Source organism: Corapipo altera, unplaced genomic scaffold, assembly GCF_003945725.1.
Source record: "Corapipo altera isolate COAL_440 unplaced genomic scaffold, ASM394572v1 55, whole genome shotgun sequence".
Classification (NCBI taxonomy): domain Eukaryota; kingdom Metazoa; phylum Chordata; class Aves; order Passeriformes; family Pipridae; genus Corapipo; species Corapipo altera.
In genome coordinates, this window is record NW_020884882.1 from 922624 (window position 1) to 945864 (window position 23241).

The following is a 23241-nucleotide window of genomic DNA, read 5'->3' on the forward strand; positions in this document are numbered from 1 at the left end:
TCTTTGAGATGAGGTGTCTATATATATATATTTCATTCATTACCAAACGTTGTGTTGCTTAGTCTGCTTTCAAAACATCCAAAAAGGGATATTCTGGAGACTCGCTTGCAGGGTTGTATTCCATTAATAAGTGGAAATATTTTCAAGTTTGCAATTCATCTTTTCCTTGTTAGAGTCATAGAAAAAAATCTGGTCCCTGTCCCCATAATCCAGTGCTTTTCAAGAAACGAAGTAGGTCACCATCTTTCCCACCTGCCTGTTGATCAACTGTTCCCTTATTCCAGCACTACTTCAGTAAGGACCTTCAAATTCCTTCCTTTAATTTCCAGTCCTTCCTTGAGTCCTCTTGAGCTTGTACCACTAAATAATTAAGGGGGTTTTAAGTTATCCACAGCATTTGAGACCAGGGGAACACGGAGAGTCATTTGCCCAAGCCACCTCCAGTTCTCCTGCCTTTCCTGGCAGGTCACTTCTCCCAAACTTGCAGTTTTGTTCCCCATCTCTGGCATTTCTCTCATCTTTGGTACTACTGATCAAGGACAGTTTACAGAAACTACCCTGACTATTCCACTAGGATCTCACTGGTGCTGCTGATGTTTGTATCCCTGGAATGGGACTGCAATGTTTTAACACTGGTGACCCATATTATGAACTAGTTATAGTGAGTCACCTGCTTCCCGTTTTACAACTGCAAATTCATTTCTGTGTCAAAGCAAATCTGGAAGAATAACCCTGTTTTTAATGACCTGAAGATCCACTGCCTTCATCTGTCACTACAGCTCTATTTTTAGACAAAAATACACACACTTAGGGTCAAGAAACTTAATGGGAATTCAGTAATTTAATTTCTTATTTTGGGAGCTATGTCCTTTGAAAGAGTTCAATCTTCAGTGTGCCTTTTCCTCAAGTTTATCTTCTGCACAAGGACAAGAGCATGCATAGAATCTAGATTAAAGTCCAGTTTAGTGAGACCAAAACATCAAATGGGAATAAACTCCATATGGAAATTAATTAAAAACCCCCAGTAGTTATAAATGCCAAATGAGTGGTGGAATTTAAGTATGGGGAGGTTCCAAGATGAAATCTGACTGCCTGATCCTACTACTATCAAAAAAAACCCAAAACCAAAACCAAACAACCAACCAACCAAAAAAAAACAAATTCAAAAAGCCAACAACCCAATAAATATTAATTTTCAGCTATTCTGGAAATACACAGAAATAATTTCTCTTGCATAAAATCAGAGATAAACGCATCACAGCAGAGAAAAGAATTAACATTTTACCTTGCTGGGTTCAGATCGAAGATGTGCCACAGTAGTAGCAGCATCTTAAACAAAAGCTCATTTATTCCTTTGCTCCTGTGTGCTGTAAGCAACCTTCAATTACTCTAATTGCACCATCTCCTCCTGTGCTAACTCACATCACAGTGAAACCACCTCTTGTGCAGCAGTCAGTCCGGGTTTACAATCACTCTCATGATTAGTAATTGCTAGAGCTACTCAAATCTAGGAACCATTGCTCTGACGAGCAAAGTCAAACAGCTTCTTGTTCATTCACTTGAAAAGAAGGAAGAATGAAAGGAGTGTAGTGTCTCACTTCTTGGCTGCCCTGAACTGACTGAAAAGCAGGACCATCCTGAACTGGCATCTGTCTCTGCAAAAAGGAAGGAAGCCATCAATGGTTTGGGACATTACGTTTTCAGCATGAAAGAGGAGGCAAACAGGGACAAAATTTACTGTTGGGTGAGCAGCAGTGGCATTTTGCCCATGGGGAGTTTTTGTTGTTGGGATTTTTTGCATAACATGCAAAGATGACAACTGAAGGACAGGCCTGGCAAAGAGCTCGGGATGGATTGGCGAGGCCTTGCATTAACTCATGGACAGGTTTAATTACTGGGGGGTGATGAAAGGCAAAAATCCTGACTGAGCATCAATTTATGAATGTAGGCACAGCATTAATAGATAGATAATGCCAAAGCAGTGGTAGTCTGGAGAGAGCCTGCAGATCAATTTGCTGTTTGAATTGGAAACTGGTGATAAAGAACAGATTAAAAAAAAATTAATTCTTTAACAAAGTCCAGGAGATTGGTTTTCTGAAGCAGGAACAGCAACACATTAGGGCTTCAATCTCCTTAAGCAGAAGGAGATATCTTGTACCCTCCCCTTGCCTTAAATTATGGTTCAGTAGACATTTCTCCCAGAAATAAATACCTCCTTCACTCTCTATTCCAATATGCCACTGAAAGGGAAATGGTACAAATATGTTCCCTCGTTTTTCTTCTTTTCCTCAGTGCTTCCTATTTCCAAAGAAAACTGAGAGAACATTGAAAAAAATCCAACATCATTACAAATACCTCAGTCCGTTCTCAGAAGCTGTATTTAATTGGGGTTTCAGAACCCAACATTTGGTCAATCTCTTCTAAGAATAAAGGTTATTTTAAAATACATATTGGTCCCATGACACATGCAGAAGTGCACAGGGAAAAGGGTCATATGGTGGAGGAGAAGATCATATAACAACTTGTATTTTAGACTTTGATCTTCTTTCAGTGTCTTCCAGGTAAAAAACTCTACCTGCACACAAAAATGTGAAAATGCTGTCAGAGAAGCTGGCAGGAATAAGCTACAAAGACCTGCAGAGCCAGCACAGTTCACCTCCTTACAGTCCTATCAGTTAAGAAATGGTGATAAAAGCATGATACTTTTTAATTTATCCACTACTCCCACAGAAAAAAAAATAAAAAATTCTCTAGTCTCTTCTTTTAATGAATGCTAATATGCCTGATAATAATTCCAGAATAAAATTTGAGTTGGCATTTGAGCATCATAAACATTTTAAGATGTTACTGTAAAAGCGCCATTTTTTGTCCCGGATTAATCTCAAGAATAAACTCTACAAACTGCAAGCCCAGGTCATTCAGGATGGAGCCTGGGATGAGCTCATCACTCTCTATGGCAATAGAAACCTTGCCAACATTTGCCCTCAGAATATCCCAGTCGTGCTGTGCACACCACGTTTTGGGCAGTTCACTTCATCAGAGCCATGAAATCCTGCATTCTTCCTACCACTGTGTGGTACAAGATCTACAAGGACAGTACGTTGACCAGGTGAATGGAATTACACTGGGAATATGATCAAAGTATTTTCTTAAAGCTGCAAAAGGGAGTTTGTTTCAAAATATTTGTAAGTTAGGAGAGAAACACCATGGAAGAGATCCCTGGGGTTTGGCGAGAGGGAAAGAGAAAACTGAACTACTGTGCCTAATCCTTCCAGTGTGGTCCAGCTAATATTTGCATGGATTAATTTGAGAAGCTGTTCCTGTATCAGAGAGGAGGTACCCTGACCCAGCACAGCACAAGTTTTCAAGCCCCAGGACAGCAGCATTAGCCAGTTTTCCAGGAAGCAATTACTGTTCTCCAACAGCCTGTGTGGAGCCAGAGAGAAAACCCAGCTGTGCTGCCATGGCTTTGCAGTCATGGTACATCCTGCAGTACAGGTAACACTACAATAATGAGGCTGCTTATATTTGCTTGTACAACTTTACACAAGATTCAGGAAAAAAAAAATTATTTTCATTGCATTTGCCACAATCTCTCATGTTTGTCAACTGCAAGAACATTACTCTGCTCAGCGATGGTGATGGTCACTCCAGGACAGCATCGTAGCCTGATGCTTTGGAGAGCACCTGCAGAAACTTTCAGGACACAAGTTTCACATCAGGCCTTCTGAACTTTTATTTCATGAACATGGTCTCATGGTCAGGAAGAAAGCATGCATGTGTATCAATGTTTCAGTCATTTCCCACTGTCACAAATACCAGGTTGATTTTCCTCTGTAAAAAGCTTTTCAAGTTTATCATGATCATCTTTCAGAGTTGCTAATTTTTGCTCATCCTCTTGGAAAAAATCTAGGTCCTTACAGCTGCTGTAAGAATGACCTAATAATAAAATCTCCCAGAGCTCCACAGAATAAGTCTTCATTCTCAGTGTGAGTGTGAGAGCAAGCCAAAGCATATGTACAGAATGATACTGTGTCTGTGAAGAACTCCATTCCCATTTACAGTGTAAACCAACAGTGTGTTCTGGATCCCAGGGCACAGCAGTGTTTGAGCAATCCATCATCCACAGCGGTCACTGCTGAGCCCTGGAGACAGAGGGATCACCTCTGCTGAACTTTCAGTTTGCTCAGTGTCTCAGCAATGACTCATGGACTGTTTAAAAATCTTCCTTTTCAGGCAAGTGCTCATGGAGTGTGTTTGTTTTTCCCCCCTTTTCTTTTTGTGGGGGGAGGGAGGGAAGTTCTTTCCTGAGCTGCCTTATCCAGCAGATCTGCAGTAACCCCGGATTCACAAACAAGTGAAGCAAAGTACACTGCTTTGGTTTATGCAGTGTATTTTATAAAGACACCTTAGAGAAAAGAACACAAAATCTGTGAGGGAAATGAATCTGGCCCTGAGAAAACGGCTCCAAGCAACATAGTTTGCTTCCTAGCAAATTCAGGCTTAATGCTCATGAATTATTAAATTACCACACTGGTTGGAAGCCCCAGGGGAGGATTACAGAGCTTACAGTAAGACTGTTACTGCAAACACTGGGTTTCCATAGAAACAGAAAATAGTGAAAATAACTACCTGTCATTTCTCTCTACCACATTTAAGGGAAAGCCACCACAATGTTAAAGCATTATTGGAGCTTGCAGGAGAAAGGTAGCCAAGAACCAATTACATTCTCCTTGGGCTCTCATGACTCTGACACACTTGAACATTTGACACTGTCATTAGGGTTTTTCTGTTATTCCCATCATGAAAGGTGCATATTTGTGTTCTTGAGTGGAATCCTCTCAATTAGCTAGAAAAGGTTTCTATTTTCAAAAAAAAAGAGAGACTTCAGTCATCTGTTGAGATTCCTCAGTGCCTGTCAATGCCCGTGACTTTAACTAATGAAAAGCAGGGCAGACTGACCTGCCAGGTGGCAGGAGAGAAAAGCTTTGAAGAGAAGACTTCTAATGTTGGATTACAGGTATTTTGTAGAATAAGTATTTTATCACTATCTCCAGCCTGGGAGGATCTAATGGTTCTGAGGGCTAATACAGCAGCTGTTGTATTTAATTCTTGCTCCACAACCCACATATCCCTGTCACTTGGCTTTGCACATGACAACTTCTCTGAGACACAGAACTGGGTTTAACAGGGAATTTAGCCAAAGAAAGAGCTCAAGTATAATGAACAGTATTCCTTACCTTTCTACAGACAGAAAATTACCTGTAACTTTTCTTTTTCTGAGCTGTGGAGTTCACTGAAACATTGTGACAATGTGTATTTGTCCCCTGCCATTCCAGACAAAAATCTCTTCCAGTTGTACCTGTTCATGACACATGGTCATCCTTTCTGGGCAGGAAAAGGGAAGAAGTAGTTCAACTGCCTGCAATTAATTGATTTCTTCCTGTTAACAACTAAAAAAATCAACACACCTCTGCAGAAAATTCTGTATCCCTGCCTATTGATCCCTCTTTTGGGGGAAGGAGGGTGATAGTGGTCAGAGATACAAGATAAGATGGATTTTTTTGCAAAAGCTCCTTTTTTATAATAGCTTCATGTCAGTAATTCCATAGGAAATGAAAAAAATAGTAATTTTATAGGAAAGAATTAACATCTCTAATAAAACCACTTACATCTCTTACAGGAGTTTTCATATACAAACCCAGACAGTAACCATTTCTTTTCCATATCCTACTAACAGAACAGGGCATAAATAGGCAAACCAAGCAAATGCAGATTTCAGAGAGATCTAGGGAATGAAAGTCAGCTGAAGCAACTGGTAGAGAAAATGACACATTACTCCTCCTGCACCCTATTCTAAAAATCTACACGCAAAAGACCCCCTATAAAATACTCCATAGGTTTTAAGTCTTCAGTGATGATCAAACTTGCATTTTCTAGAAGTTACACACTCTATCAGAAAGACTCTTTGTCCCCAGCCGTGTGTGTGCAGCAAACTTCAGAGACCCACATATTTTCCATGTTAGCTGGAGTGACCAGGACAAGGCACTGCTGTGATAACAATATTCCTTAGTGTTTGCTTAGTTTTTGAGGAAGTTCATCTTGAGCAGGATGAAAAACTGATGCTACTATTGTTACTACTGCTATGAATTATCTACTGCACAAAACTCAGAAATATACTTTCCTTGAAATCCTAAGAACACATTAAACTAAAGCACAGGAGGAACTGATGGAGGATTAGCTGTTCCAACAGATCAGATTGCTAGAAGAGGTAAAACTTGAAAGATTTTTTTTCGTGACTAAGCAGAAGAAAAAACTCATTAGTTGGTAAGCCTAATCCTTAGGAAAATTCTCTGAATATTAAAGAAATAATTCTTAGTGATACAAAGTTATTTTTTCCCAGCAGACAAATCATTATACTGACAGTGAATGAGATAACTTTTTAAATTTAAAATAGCTATGCTATTAAAAACATAACAAAAGGCAAATTTAGCACATAATTGCACAATAAAAGCAAAATATAATTTTCTGCTTCCTTACATAGCAACTGGCAGTAGTGGAGCATGACAATATTTTAAAGCAATTAACTGGGGATAAATACCCACACACTGTCACAGCGCTCCCAGAGCCATTACCTGAGAGAGAAACAATATAGAAAAAAGGATCTTCAGGTCAGTTCCATACCCTGGGAGAGAATGCAGTCAGGCTCGTCTGACACAGTTTTTAATGTGGATCTTTCCACATTAACTAACAATTTATTTTGCAGCTATTCAACTTCAACCAGACTCATCTACCCAGTGGCCCCATCTTCCCTTCTTCTGACCTTGTTAATGCTGATATTCCCGTTTATTCTCCACCTGTCCCCTCTCTTCATTTTCAGCTGCTACATCTCCCTCTACCCAAGCAGCATCTGGTGTCTACAATGTGTGCAAGTTCTACAGCTCTGGGTTGGGGCAGGTAGAGTTGCTCTGTGCAGGTCTTCTCCCATTAAGGATCCTGATCCTGCACATCAGAGCTTTGAGGTGAACTCAAACCCCTACTAAGATAGGACTTGTGGACAATTTGCCATCGCCTTTCCTGAAGTTTGCTCAGTGTTTGAAATGTGGTGGGAATTGTCTACATCAGGAACTGTTACACGAAAATTATTCAAGATGATGTGTAAGGATGATGAGCACACTGAGCCAGCAGTGTGCCCAGGTGGCCAAGAAGGCCAATGGATCCTGGCCTGGCTCAGGAACAGTGTGGCAGCAGGAGCAGGGCAGTGATTCTGCCCCTGTGCTCAGTGTTGGTGAGGCCACACCTCGAGTGCTGTGTCCAGCTCTGGGCTCCTCAGTTCAGGAAGGACATTGAGGGGCTGGAGCAGGTCCAGAGGAGGGCAACGAGGCTGGGGAAGGGACTGGAGCACAAGTCCTATGAGGAGAGGCTGAGGGAGCTGGGGTTGTTCAGCCTGGAGAAGAGGAGGCTCAGGGGAGACCTCATCACTCTCTACAGCTCCCTGACAGGAGGTTGTAGCCAGGTGGAGGTTGGTCTCTTCTCCCTGGCAACCATCAGCAAGACAAGAGGGCTCGGTTGTAAGCTGTGCCAGGGGAGGTTTAGGTTGGATATTAGGAAGAATTTCTTTACAGAGAGGGTGTTCAGCCATTGGAATGGGCTGCCCAGGGAGGTGGTGGAGTCACCGTCCCTAGAGGTGTTTAAGGACAGACTGGATGTGGCATCAGTGCCATGGGCTGGGAACCACAGCGGGGTTGGATCAAGGGTTGGACTTGATGATCTCAGAGGTCCTTTCCAACCTGGTTGATTCTATGATGTAATTTTAGCTACACTTTTCCTGATAACATTTTTGAGCAGTTGATACACATTTCTACTGACAGTTTAAAAGTAAAGAAAATATGACTAAATGATGATGAGAACCATGGAGCTAATGAGCATCACCAAATACAAACAGAGATGAGGGATTCCTGTCAAATTTGTCAGGTAACCTTTGGCAACTTGGTACAGATTTGTACTCTGATGTCTGAATTGGGAATACTGTGTCAGAGACAACTCCTACTGCAGAAAGAGTGAAAATCAAATCCCCTACAAATTCATAATTTCTAACTCCAGTGTTTCAAAGTGGTGCATTTCATTCTATTCTATCTAAACACTGTCACAAACATTTACTTTTTACAGCCTCCCACCACCATCAAATGCAGTATCGTGACTTCTACAGGACCAGACTGTACAAGTGAGCAGCAGCTTGAGGAAACTCTTCCTTTTCTAACACATTCACACACTGCTCAAACCAAAGCCAGTTTGATCATGCCCTGAAAGTTAACCTGTTTACAAGGCCAAGGGCACATTTAAATTGATGATGCTGTTCTCCAATATTTTTTCACCTTTAACATCTTAAACTTTTTACGTATTTTTCTGCTAATTTTTAACAGAGAAAAGAATTTGGTTGGAAAGTACCTCAAGATCCAGAGATGAGTTACAAACTGGAAATCACTACCTCCATTGCCTCTGCTAGTTATCACCACACCCCACTGCAGAACAGTATTAACAGCAAAACATTGCCACCGAACATTTATTGACTCAGCCTTGAAAAATAGGGGCAGATGATTTCATGCCAGATGACTTTAGAGTAGCTGAATCCAACTATCATGATGTTCATCAAGAGTGTTTTTTCAGTCCATAATTACGTTTCCAAATCATGTTTCTCTCCTGAGAACTGCTTTGTCAATGGTGCTAAATTCTTAAGGCAGAAGGTTTGGGACAGACTGTACTGCTCACATTCTCCCCAACATCCACCCACAAACCGAGTACATTTCCACAGGAAACATCTTTCCGTATCAACTATTAGCAACAGCATTAAAGAGAAAGCTTGTGTTTTTTCCTCACTTTGACCACGGCTTTTCCATTTTAACACAGAAATAGATGCTTCCAAATCCCTAAATCCTAGCCCTGTACTGCAGTGCTGGCCAGCTGGGTAGAAGACAGGCTCCTACAGCTCTAGTATTTTGCAGTCACTGTGGGTCTCAGTTTTCTCACATTTCTGCACGTGTTTTACCTAGCCATCTGCTGAGAAAAAAGGGATTAACATTTTATCCTTCAGTGGGGAGGAAAAGAATGTGAAAAGGCACCTCAGTGAAACACAATGAGCTGTTTTATTAAGGGTTAGATGTTAACCTTGCTGATACCTCCACGTACTCTGAGGTAAAAGATCAAAGCAGCGTGAGAAAAGAATGAGGCAATGAAGCTGCTTCATGAACTTGAGAAAATTTTGCTTTTTACAGGAACAAGGACTTTCTCCATAATGCAACTACACCAATAAATGTTGATTTGCATTAGAAAAGCTCCAAGCAGTTATACATTAACCACTGAAGGATAAAGTCCTGCCTCAGAGCAGACACATTTCTCTGCTCTGTGTCTTATTGCCCCAGACAGAGAGGGACAGGGGGAAGTTTGGAATTCTGGTGGAATCTTCAGGAGGAAAATACTCTGTCAATATATCTTTTCCTAATTGCAATCTCCAGTCAACATCAGCTTCCATTATGATGCTGCTGCAAAACCACCAGCTGACAGAATACAGTAGGACAGACTTCTATCTAACAGATTAATTTTAAGAGCAGATGGGATCATTACAATAATTCAATCTTGTCTGCTATATAACACAGACCACACACTATTTATGCTAATATATCTTTGGGGTTTTTTGCTTGTTTTAAGGAGGGAGAGGTTAAGGCAGATGTTTGGCTTATAAAAATACATATTTTGTAATTCCTTGTTTTTCCCCCCATACCTATAGACTGGTTTTTGTACGAGCATTTGCTGTGTCTTTCCTTACCTGAAAGTGTAAATGATTTAGGCTTATGATGCATATGAGGACATCAACTTACAGTGTAAAAGAAGGAAGTATATTCTGGCAGCACACAGTATTTCAAGACAAAATTCTGGACAGGCATTTTACATAAGAGCAAACATCCCTTGTTAGCAGATCATACTCTCAAAGTCTGGGCCATTACCTCCAGTCATGTCTACATTTATCTCTTAAGTAATAAGAAAAAAATATCATAACAACATGGTATGTGCTCACTGTGTAAGGCTGCAGTTACACAGCATAACACCATTTAGATACAGCCCAAAGGCACAATTTAGTATAGATCAAAAAAAGAAAAAAGGTGTGAAATGCTAATCAGTCCAAGCTAATAACAACTCAAATTATTACTACACTGTTACTGTGCCTTCCCTACACTCCTCTCATTGCAGTGCTTCACACTCCCACAATTTTACTCTCTTGAATGATTTTAATTCCATTACTCTCTTTTTTTCTTTCTCTTCCTCCTTAAAAAACCAAGCATTTTATTTTTGAAATAAAATTATTTTAAATTATAATCAGAGGAAGAAATTATACTAATTCCACGTGGATGTTTCTCTTATACTGACAGCAAAGAGAAAGAATAAAGATCTGAAGAAAACAAAATAAATTTAACTTAACAGTGAATTATTAATGAAGGCCTGCAAAAGGAAATGAAAGGAATGGTTTGAGAGAAGCAAACAAAAAAAAAAAAAGAATGTTGGAAGGTGAAAAGCTTAGATAACTATTTGATTAGGCCCTGGAGAAACAGAATTTTTTATTAAAAAAAAAGAAATATGATAAAACTCAGTGGACAGAATATTGTGCTCTGTACCAGTGCACTCAGTGAGGTGTTATGGAAATGAGACCCCTCCAGGAAAAGGGTGGGAATCTGCACAGATAGGAACTAGTCAGAGCTTTCAAGGTCAGTCACTGTGCAGCACCTTTCCCCCCATTTCATTGAGCCCCACAAGAAATGGGTTATCCATACACAGATTTATATACACTTCCTAAACCCGATCATTATCTGTGATTCCCAGAAATTTCCCATGCTTTGAGAGTCTTAAGGGTCCAGCTGGGAACTACTTAAACAGAAGGAGTATGTGGTTGTGCATTTGCAGGTACATTTATTTCTCTGTTTAACCCTTTCCCCCACCTCCAACTTACATAAATTGCCTCAAAGCTGCCTCGACAGTACAAAACTGTCAAACAAAATCTACTGACAAAAAACACACTGAAACACCCAGACACTAAAAATGCAACAGGACTCAAAGTTTTAAGTATTTGCCACACTTCTGAGTGGGGTAAGTTCACATTCTTACCATTAACAATCATTTTTCCTGACAGAACTTACGGATAAAATAAGGTGCAATCTTAAAAACTTCTGCAGTACTGAAAAAGTGACAGTAATGTAGATCCACAAAATGCACTGTGAGGATCAGACTAAGCATTCCCCATGGTTTCCACCCTTCTTTGGGTAAATTGTGGGTTTTTTTGCTAGCATTTAGCTTAAGTAAACTTTCTCTCATGTTTCCTGGGACACTATAAGGCCATGTGGGAAGCATGTTCTACTGTACTCCCTCCATCCTTCACGGGTCCTTAAGTAACATTTCCAGAGTACATTTTCATTAACTTTAAACTTTTCCAGTTTTAGGTTGCATGTCCATAATATAGGTTCTTTAGGTACAGTGTACATTTAATATATCTCAGAATAAACTGTATCAAGCTCTTAACAAGAGGTGCTGGGAGCACCATACAGAGAAGCACTACAGCAGCACAGAGTAGAAGAGAAGGCAGTTCTAAAACTGAGTAACAGCCACCTATCCATATGTAATTTCTTAATTTGATTTAATTTCTTAATGTGATGGCTTCTAGGAAATCTTGTTATATGTTAACTGAAGCAAAAGAATGAAAAATACTGCAAATCTGCTAAGGAATATTGGTTTCCAAAAGAAAAAGAAAAAAAAAAAAAGATCACTTCATGAAGACATTGCAAAAATAGTTACCTAGATACTGGAATTAGGCATATTGGGATAAGGGATGTTAATAATAAAAAAAAGAGACATAAAGCAGAAAGGAGAAAATATAATGCACACTATGGTGTTCACTGAAGAGACATGATCTTATAAGCCTTGTAAGTGAAAAGCTGATTACAAGGCAGATGGCACAAGAGCAGCAAACTGGGACCAACCCAACTTTTGAGCACTGCACTTTGCAAACCAAAGAACGGACCCCCAGTGTCTTTTAGTGCACACTTTACAAAACCACAACATAATGACATAAAATCTGGAGCATTTTGTTACCATTGTAACCCTGAGTTGCCAATCTCCACTGGATCCACATCTAAAAATATGTATAGTTACCTATTGCTGCTACTGCCACAACTGCTCAAGTTGAAAATAGTCATTAGTTAAATCAGCCACTTAGTTAAAAATATTAATGAGTTAAACCACCAGTCCTTAGTTGCCTTTTCCTCGTGCCACACCACACAGTGCCCTGCTGAGCACCTGGGCCACGTTTTCCTTTGTCCTCCACCTGCTGCCAATGAACAGCAGCCCTGGGTGCATGTGAGTGTATCTTGCTCTCCCTCTCCACATTCAAATCCAGCTGAGCTTTCCCTTTTCTAATTCTGTCCCTGCACACCCAGGCTACTTCTTATTTCCCCCAGGAAGCTCAACTGCTGCATCTGCTTGACTGTCCACACACCACAAGGGACCATCCTGAGTGTCCAGAATGTCACACTGAGATAAAATGACAGCAAGAAAAGGCACCATGGGCAAAGGAGCAAGCCAACACACAAAACCCCCCAGGTGGTGGTGACTTGGACTGAACAGACCAGCTGAAAGGTGGTGAGATCTTCTCCTCACACTATGTATTAGTGAGAGGGGACCATCAGCAAAAATATGCCTTGTACAGATACCACAGGGAACATTTGGTCCCTCAACAAAAAGGCTCAATATATTCTGTATGAGAAACACCCACGTGGACTTTGTCTGTCAACCCCATCAACACCACCCTGGGCACTCAGCACATCTTCCAGAACCTCCAGTCACAAGGTCTTTATTAAAATGGGCATGGGAAAGGCACAGCAAGTAGGAGTAGCAGGTGGGGGAGTTACAAGCAGAAATATGCACAACACCGTTTTTCCATGCATAATTCCTCATTAGGCTCCAGACTTTCAAATTCAATCACATCAGAATTTCTTTTTTGTTCTATTCACTCTCCATAATTGAGGATATTTCTAAACGACAAGAAACTTTTAAATCCCAGTGGTGTAAAGTAGGGAAACTGGTTTAAGACGCAGACAGATAAAAAAACGTTTACATGTTTAAACATAAACTTTATAAAGAAAAATAAGACTAAAATTTATTTATCTTTTTCCATACTCAAAAGGCTGAGAGAATTGGGACTGTTCAGCCTGGAGAAGAGAATACTTCAGGGTGACCTAATTGCAGCCCTCCAGTACCTGAAGGGGGCCTACAAGAAAGATGAAGAGAGATTATTTACAAGGGCCTGGAGTGACAGGACAAGGGGGAATGGCTTAAAAATGAGAGAATAGGTTTAGACTGGATATTAGGAAGAAATTAGGAAGACATTCTAACAGTGGGGAGGCCCTGGCACAAGTTGCCCAGAGAAGCTGTGGCTGCCCCATCCCTGGAAGTGTCCAAGGTCAGGCTGGACAGGGCTTGGAGCAACCTGAGCTAGTGGGAGGTGTCCCTGCCCATGGCAGGGGGTGGAACAAGGGGAGCTTAAAGATCCCTTCCAGCCCAGGCCATTCTGTGATTCCATGATACTTGGGACTTTTCAAGTCTATTTTCAGAGAAAACCTGCTACTGTGCTTTTGAATGTGTGATTTTTTAAGCTCTGCACAATCCCATGCATTTCCTGGGAAAACAGAGCTGTTGTTTGCATAGGAAGCCAAACCTCACTGCTTTACTGAATTTAGTTTATTTCCGCCCATCAAAATCACGATGAAAAAATGACAAAAAATTTAAATATATATCTTATTTGTGGCATGCATCCAGCATAAATAACTGCCCTGGATCACTTTTTCTACCACTTTCCAGCTCTTTTAGAGCAGTTTCATCCAGCCTGTATGTCCCTCTGTACCATATCAAGTTTAATGCTTCTCTTCAGTTGAGGTAGGAGGTGCATTCCCATATAACAGAACAAAATTAGTTGGCTCTGATGTGATTTGTGCTTGACAAATCTATGTTGACTTTTACTTATCGTCTTGTGGCTTCTCAGTGCTAACAAGTAGTTTATTTGTTCTGCAACTTTTTGCATTTGCCACTGGATTGCAGCTGACCTTCTTAGGGAGATTGAGGCAAAACAGCCATTAAATACTCCAGCTATCTTGGAAACATCTGCTCATGGCTTAAAGTCCCCTTTAATCTTCAGTTATTTCTTGATTTTGTAATTTTTTTTTTTTTTTTTTTGCTGCTAAAGCATTACAGAACTATTCTTTTTTTTTTTTGGTTCTCGATGTCTTTTGCTAATTGTATTTTTTTTCCTACAAGTTTGTCTTTTCCCATCCCTTCATACCAAAACAATTTGCTTCTGTGCTCTTCAACAGCATTGTTAAGAAACCAACAACTCTCAAATTTCTTTTCTCCATATCAGTTTACCTACCTTTGTTTGATGTTTATTGACACCCTCCATATGGAGTTTCACCATCTTTACATCAACATTTTCATTCCTTCCTTTTTGACGTTACTATCAACTGGATCATTCCATGATCATTCACCCCAAGGCACACCTCTCCATGGGGCTCTACTTCCTCACTGGATCAATTATCACATTACTTTCCTCTAACTTCCACACAGTAGACAAACTGAGGTATAAAAGTTTAGTAACAAAGATTATGTTGCTAGACTAATGGCTTTGGTATGTAAGAAGATGGGACTTTTTTTGTAACCAAAAAAAGAATTCCAAACAGTTTAAAAAAGACAAAAAACTTTAATCCCTTTTGACCTGAGCCATTAAGTTCTATGCACTTACAAGTGCATATTCATGTGAATATTTATATTTCTCTCAGACTAAAAATTAAGTAACTTTCTCCTTGTTTTTACCTCTAGGTCTTACCCCTCTAACAGCAGCACTGTTATTCTTGCTGTGCAGAGCTCCCCACTGTCATCCTTTGTCTACTCCTCCTTTTCTGACAGCACAAACCATTAAACACAGTAACATATTTGTATTCAGAACCTGAGAACCACCTCAAACTGTATTTCAGCTGCTGTTTCAACCTTCTGATTGCTAACCCACAACTGGTACCTGCTGTTACTTCAGCCCTTGAAAAACACTGCAAATGTCACCAATTCCTCACTTAACTAACTGGGAAATAACTCTTCCCACCAGCAGGTTCAGTGAGGTTTGTAATCTAGCACATGTCCAAAGCAGTAACGCTGGAAGCCACTCAGCCTCCAGCAGGAGCAGTCTGGGTAAGCAATTTATCAACCTCAAAACCATTTCAGAAGTGAATCTGTCCCTTTCATTTAGAATGCAGTGAGCAGAAGCTTTACTTGTTGTTTGCCTTTTTTTTTTTTTTATTACCTTAATGTACTATATCCTGAGAGGAAAGAAAATCTTTTCAAGTAGATATAAAAACATCATTCTAAATTTGTAGCAATGTGTGTCTGTTTTCTGGGTTCTTCTGTAAAACAGAGCTCAGCCTCATTACACATTTCTTCCCCAGCACTCCCTGGGACGTAGGAAAATGTAAAAATTATGCTGTTTTCACTGCAGCAGATCACTGATGCTTAATACGAGGAGCTAAATAATAACATCTGTTTGCACATCAAAGCATTATTATATAGATTTAAATATGTCTGAACCACTCTTTGTGTTTTTTCTCATTATAACTATTATTTTATTTTTTTATCACAGGCAAAACCCCTTCTTAAGGCTTTCCATTCAATGTTTACATACTATGCAAATGCAGCCCAAGACAATTCATCTCCTTTCAAAGCAATTTCTGCTGGCAGCAGCTTGTCCACTTGTCCCTTCCTCTTCCCTGCAGTTCTCATCTAAATAATTTGTTATTTTACTGCTCGGTGGTAGAGACTGATAAATTCAGTGTATTTTTTTGGTTTGGTTTGCCAATTTCACCTTTCTCTTTTAACAGCTATTTTCTGGTAATTCTCTTAACAGAGGAATCATAGGCATGAACTCCTGAACTACATCAACTGGAGAGTGTCCAAAGGAGAGCTACGAGGATGATGATGAGTCTGGAGAGATCTCTGCTCTCTGTGACCAGGGACAGGACCTGAGGGAATGACCTGGAGTTGTGTCAGGAGAAGATTAGGTTGGATCTCAGGAAAAGGTTCTTCCCCCAGAGGGTGGTTGGGCACTGAACAGGCTCCCCAGGGCAATGGGCATGGCCCCAAGGCTGCCAGAGCTCAAGGAACTTTGGACAATGCTCTCAGGGACAAGGTGGGATTGTTGGGGTGTCTGTGCAGGGCCAGGAGTTGGACTGGATGATCCCTGAGGGCCCCTTCCAACTCAGGATATTCTATGATCAAAACAAGTGTTTCTCACTTGAAGGGTAAAATAAGCATTGTGTTCTATCAGGTTGTGCATTCTTGCAATATTCTATGGAACAATCTACAAGTTGCTTAAATAAACAGTGGCAGACATATTTATAAGATGTAATCAAGTCATCAGAGCTTCCCAATATAGACCAATTTTACAGTGGGCTGTACTCTGAAGAGCTACAAAACTGTTATCACTCTGCTCTAAACTTTCTTGGATGAGCATTATTCACATACTAATGTTCTTCTGAAGAGAGGAAAGAATATTTTTTGGCTATTCCCTTACTTTGGAACAACTCTAAATCTAATTTGCTGCAAACTGGGAGAGTTTTGACTATGGCAGCAAATATGGTTTGTGCTGACTGTCAGGACATGCCTTAACCAAAACTCAGAACACCCCACAGACATGCTGTACTTCAGACCAAGTCACACTTACTAAATTTCCAAGACACAACACAAATGCTGCAATACCCTTCTATGTATTCTGCTGTTTTCAAAACACAGTTGTAAAGGAGAAATCCAGCACATCTCATGTTTGTGAACAGTGGTACCAATTAGCTCAGTGTACTGCGAGCACAGACACGGGGATGAATGTGAATAGTTTATATTGATGGCAGCAGAGCAATGACAACAAGCTTTTCTGTGACAGGCCTGTAAGGCAAGGAGTGGAGGAGAGTTAAAGAGCCTCAATTCATCACCCAGCAGCGCTCTCAAACCCGTCCTACAGCCTGGCCCTGCCTGTATTAGTGATTCTTAAGCAACAGCCCTAAGAAGGCAGCTACGAGACACCAAGACCCTCAGTAACGTGTGGAGGCAAAGTCAGAAACCTAAACAAAATCCAGCCATTCTGAGCCTTTCATGCTTCCCTAAATTTCACATGCAAAGACCACTATTACTGATATTCCCACATGTGCACTGCAGGGCCAGCAACTTACGATTTGCCAGCTCTGTCCTTTCAGCTGTGTCACAGGAACAGACCACAGGTTTTTTCTCCAGTGTGTATCTTTTGTACAGAACTGTTTCCCTAGGGAGGTTTTTAGTTATTTGACACACCCCTACCTGATCTGTTTGCCTTCTCGGACATCGTACAAAGAGAAAAACACATCTGTGTCTTCTCCAATTGTGTTGTAGGTGAAGCTCTTCAGGCTGAGGAAGAAGTGGTGAGGCACTGGCATGCGACAGGCTTCCCCGTGGCGCTGACGGATGGTGTCCACCTAACCAAAACCAGGGAAAATCACTTGTGCTTCTCCACAAACAAAGGACACGTGACCAAGCTGATCATTTTATCTGAGATTCTGCTCTCCTTTCTCCACCAAAGTTTAATCTCAAATATATTCTGCCTCAGATACGTGCTAGCTTAAGTTTTCTTCCTCTGTTTTTTCCACTTATAATTTCAGTAGTTTGAGAAACCAGGATAACCAAGTAGATATGAAATAAATGGTTTATGCATTTGAAATTTGATTTTATCAAGTAAACCAAGTCAATCCCATTTCTCAGATTTTGGCTTTATTCTAGTAGTGAAAATGAACTATAATAAGATGTGCTAGGGTGGTTCCTGATGATTTCCATTTAAAGTAGATGGACTTTAGTGGAATTTCCATTAAAGCAGATGGACTTCAAAGCATTTTTAAGAATAACATTTATTCCATTATTTCTTTTCAGCAGCTGCAATTCATTTACAAATGTCATTTATGTGGCCAGAGGATGAGGGCAGCAGCCACTCCCTTGTGCTGGGCACTGGTGAGGCCACACCCCAAATCCTGGGTTCAGTTTTGGGCCCCTCACTGCAAGAGAGACACTGAGGGGCTGGAGTGTGTCCAGGGAAGGGTAACAGCACTGGGGAAGGGTCTGGAGCACAAGTGCCATGAGGAGCAGCTGAGGGAGCTGGAGGGGCTCAGCCTGGAGAAAAGGAGGCTCAGGGGGGACCTTCTCGCTCTCTACAACTCCCTGACAGGAGGGGGGAGCCAGGCAGGCAGGCTCTGCTCCCAAGGAACAAGGGGGGATAACTAGAAGTAAATTTATGCTTTTAGTTTTATACCCCTTTGCATCTATTTATACTGATCTTAATAAACAAGTTGCATGAATATCCTAAGCTCACGAGGCTCTCTAGACAGGTACAAGCCAACAAAGAAAATCTTAAAATTTCCAGCCTTCCAACTCAAGATTTGTACTGGTTTAAAAGGAATTTTGTTCTGGATTTTAAATTAAAACCAAGTAAATCCTCATTCTTTTAAGGACAGGCACCTATGGAAGCACAGACTTCTGTACAGATCAAAGGCAGATCCCATGACCAGGAATGGATTACATTACTACAGAAAGGGTATGTGAGGCAGAAGCCACTAAGCCACGTGTCAGCAGGTAGAAGGAAGAGTCACGTGGGCAGAGTGAGGCTTTTGATCTCTCTACAGAAGATGATCTTTTAAGAACAGTCAGAGCTAAAGAAAAAAGACCTAAATGGAATTTGAAGAAGGACCTTAGTGACTTGAATATCTGAGGATCTTCTGAGGAAGCGTTCTATGGGTAGGGACTTACTCAATAATCTCCATCATACCTTTACATACACTTAAAAACAATAAAAAATTTCAGTGTGGGTGGTATTTACCTGTGACGTGCTCTGCTGGACACTGTGTCTACTTGACAAATGCTGTGGAGACACAAAATAGTAAAATTTAAACCTTTTTGAAAGTAATATTTATATTTGTGTAGCATTAAAACAGTAATTGTAAAATATGACTTTTAAAATTATTACCAACTTTACACAGCCTTTTTTCACAGTATATCATCACTCACAAGACCACTAGCTTTCCTAAAGGCTTTTCTCAGTTAAGCCATTTCTTAGCCTAACTACTTCCATTTACAGGGGTGTTTACCTTAACTTTTAAAGGAAATGGCAGTCACAAGCTAGAAAGAATTTCCAACAGTGTAATAGCATTTCTCAAGAGTTCATCACCCTATACTGTATAATCCATGTGTTCTCTTGTTAAACAGGGAGACACCTCACCACTAATCCTCATCTACCAGTATACCTATGAAAAGGTGCATTTGTTAAAAAAAAAAATCAGACACCTAGAACGAAAGATGGACTTTAGACTTTGTTTTAACCTTTTGCTCTAATAACAAGATGAAATCCTGATAAATGGCTGAAGACTCCCCTACAGTTTCAGCTGCCCAACACCTGTAAAGAAGCATCAGCATAACGAGCTACATGTCTAAAGGGGAACTCAGAGGATGATCCTGTATTTAGAGCCCTTTATGGTAGAAGGAGATGTTATAATCAGAAAATGGACTGCAAGACTCACTGAACCCATTTAATCTCCAAAGGGAGATTTAAATACTAATCTAAATTGAAAAGGTTTCAGAGAGTTTTAAAAAAACATACCATTAATGACTCTGCCATGCCTGTTCCCTGCTCATCATCTCAACATCAGCATGTCAAACTGAAATATTACCACTGACACTACCACACCTTATTAAACATTCTCTTCATTTGGCCCAACTCTCTTCCCCTCTATTACAAATCCAACATCTTATTCTGACCAAACATTTACACTCTGTAGCATAAGGAGTAGACTGGCTGCCAAGAAGGGCCCTGTATCCAACACCAGTGAGGCCACACCTTGAATCCTGAGCTCAGTTTTGGTCCCCTCACTACTAGACTGGATATTAGGGGAAATTTCTGCATTGCCAAGCATTGGAACAGGCTGCCCAGGGCAGTGGTGGAGTCACCATCCCTGGAGGGATGCAAAACATGTGCAGACATGGGGACATGGTTTAGTGGTGGCCTTGGCAGTGCTGGATTAATGGCTGAGCTCAATGATCTTAAAGGTCTCTTCCAAACTAAACAACTCTGATTCTAAATGGCATATTTTGACACCTGTTTACATTCACAGTTATAAAAATGTCCTCTTTCACACTGTCAGTAAAAGAGATAATGATCTCCAGCTCCATTGTTTGTCTAACTACTGCATCATCTTCTGAATGTCAAGAAATCCCCTAAGTTTAGGTGGTTGAGTTGTGTATTGAATCTTCTGGCACCTGCAACCACTCAGAATCAGCTGGCATATTTAAGCTGCTCCAGGTGTCCTGTCCTGGCTTCTTTTGACTAAAATTCATCTTTAAATCCAAGTAAAAAAGTGGGTGAGAAACTCAAGCAACATAAATATGAGATGTGGTCCGAAGAGCTCCAGTTTCCTCAGTGAACACAGCTCCTCACAGAGTGCACACTGAGGTAAATCTGTAACAATAAGTGGCCAAAAAACCAACCAGGTTTTATATTTTTCCACAATCAAAAGATTAGATTTCACTAACTCTGCTTTTATGTTTCAGGACCACGCTATTACAATACAATCACTGACTGAGTTACTTTTACACACCCTTGCTAAGCAAAGTGCCCAAAGTGTACATGCTCTCCTGGAAGACATTTTTGGGTACTTGGATGGGAGGGTGACTGAAAGTAGCCAATGTGGATTTACCAAGGGTAAATCATACTGGATCAAGTGATTCCTCTGATGTAAAATGACCTGATCAGTAGATGAGGGAAGACTAGTGGCTGTTGTCTATCCTCTGCTCAGCAAGGCCCTCACCCATTCCTGTACCCATGTTGTAAAGGTACACCTGGATGGGTAGACTGACTATACTGGTCCAAAAAGCCCAATAAACAGTTGGATTGTCAGGCTCCAAAGGTAGTGGTTGATGGTTTGTATTCTTTAGAGGTCTGCCCTGAGACCTCTGCAGTCTCATCAATTCCCAGACAGCCTTAAATCGGGGGCAGCAGACTGGCAGGGTCCTACTAAAGCAAGGCAAACATAAGTCAAGAGAGAACTCTGGCAGCAAGGACCTTCAACAATTTACTGCTTCTATTAACAGGAATGTAGCCACTGTCAGTGAGGGTAACATTTATCCCCTGTTACTCAGCATTCAGTCAACCCCAGCTGAAATATGGCACCCTGCTCAGCCAAGGACAGGGGAGCAGCTGGGAGCTGGAGTGCAGGGTGTATGAGGAGGATGGAGGGAATGCAGCATTCCGAGTCTGGAGAAGGGAAGGTTTGTAGGTGACCTGAGGGCAGCCTTCCTATAACTATGAAGTTACCATCAAGTTGAGACAGGCTCTTTACAGAGCTTCACAGCAGCCAAAATACTGCGGTCATCAACTACAACATGGGATATCCCAACTTTCCAACATGGAAAAAAATAACCCCATCCAGGCAGTCAGGCATTAGAGCAGGGATCCAACCTCTTTCCTTGAAGAATTTCAAGATCCAACAGGACAAAGCTCTGAGCAGCCTGGTCTGAATTCAATATTGACTTTGCACTGAGAGCAGGAAGCTTGACTAGATCTCCCCCGAGGCCCCTTCCAACCTGAACAGTCTGACAAGGTGATATAAAAATAGGACTGCTAAGAAATTATCCATCTTCCTTCTAGAAAAAAAAATAAATCAGTTTTATTTTTCCCAAAAGGGAGTTGCCTGGTGAAGTTGTGCAAACTCTAACAGATAAGATGTTCAGTATATCTTTCCTTACTTGAAGTGCTTTCTGATGCTTAAACTGATTCCTTGCTATTGTAACCTCAGTCCACTGATTTTTGTCTTATCCATCATTAGGATGAAAAGATTAATTAATTCAGCCTGTGACTCCATTATAGTACTCAAATCTCCTCTACAAAACCACTTAAGCTTGTAGTGTCCCAGTCTGTACTTCAGAGAGAACAATCAACTGCAGAAGTTCAAACCTTGCACTGACGATTCTCACTTGTAGACTACACTTTTTGTATAATTGCTTCAATTTCTCTACATTATTTGGAATTCTGACCCTTTAGTCCCATAAAAGAGTCAGATACACTACTTCCAACTTTGTGGAATTTACATATTTAGTAAGCAGACTCCCTATTTCAGCATCTAGTCCTTAATTAAACATGAAATTCAGCAGATTCATCCCTCCTCCTATTTGATCAAATTATTGACAAACATTCTTCACTTCTTTTTTTTTTGAGTATGGGTTTTCTAATTAGCTCTGTGTTTACAGTAATTTCATCTAAAACTAATGACTCTAGGAGAATTCCAATTAAAAAAACCCCAAACATTTAAAACCTTTATGAAAATTGAAATATGGCATCAGCTGCTTTTCCTCTATCCACTGAAGTACAGTGTAACTTCTAAAAATTGCTTATTTTGAAGAAGTTCATGCTCACTGTTACTCACCTTCTTGTTGCAAATAACTAATGTTTTTTACCCCCAGCATTTTTTACAGGCAGATAACTATTAGCTTATCCTCCTCCAACACCTTTTTCTAAGGTATAAAGTTTGCTTGCCCTTTGTTGTATTCTGGAACCTTACCCACCTTTCCAATGGTTATCACTAACATGTCTGATGTGGCTTCTCTAGACATCCCAACTGACATGTATATAGTTCTACTATAACTACTACATAAAGTTACCACCTTATCAGAATTCAGCAGGGCAAGGACATTAAATGCCACAGTATTTTCTTGCACCGTGAGCCAACTGGTTTTCCCCAGTACAAAACATTTCTTTAGTTTCCCAATTACTACCACATTATTTATATAAAATTGTTTCTTGATACAATTGACTATAATTTGCCTGTTACATTGAATTTGTGCATTGCCTTTCTAATTTTTCTATTTACTCATCTGTGCTATTCTACTACGCTTTTCTACAATTCTGTTCTTCCACTCTTGCTCTTGGTAACCTCAATATCCCTTTCACTCTAATGACTGAAGGCAACAAAGAATTCTTAATTTATCCAATTTCGCTTCTTAGTGAGAATCTTGTGGTTCTTAATTTACTGAAACAGGTATCAATTCTCCTTACCTCTCTCCTCCCATCAAACTTCTTTCTCAGGATATCTTATCTACCAATATGAG

The 23241-nt window shown here is 40.4% G+C and overlaps 1 protein-coding gene across 1 annotated transcript in view; it reads right to left on the bottom strand.

Annotated features, from left to right (window-relative positions):
• The window catches only part of DOCK3 (dedicator of cytokinesis 3), a 172301-nt gene that overhangs the window by 97514 nt on the left and 51546 nt on the right, over nt 1-23241 (bottom strand). The window contains exons 8-9 of the mRNA XM_027640285.1: nt 18965-19006; nt 17422-17576 (exon numbers count right to left, since the gene is read on the bottom strand). Coding sequence (XP_027496086.1) covers nt 17422-17576; nt 18965-19006 — 197 coding nt within the window. The remainder of the gene's footprint in view (nt 1-17421; nt 17577-18964; nt 19007-23241) is intronic.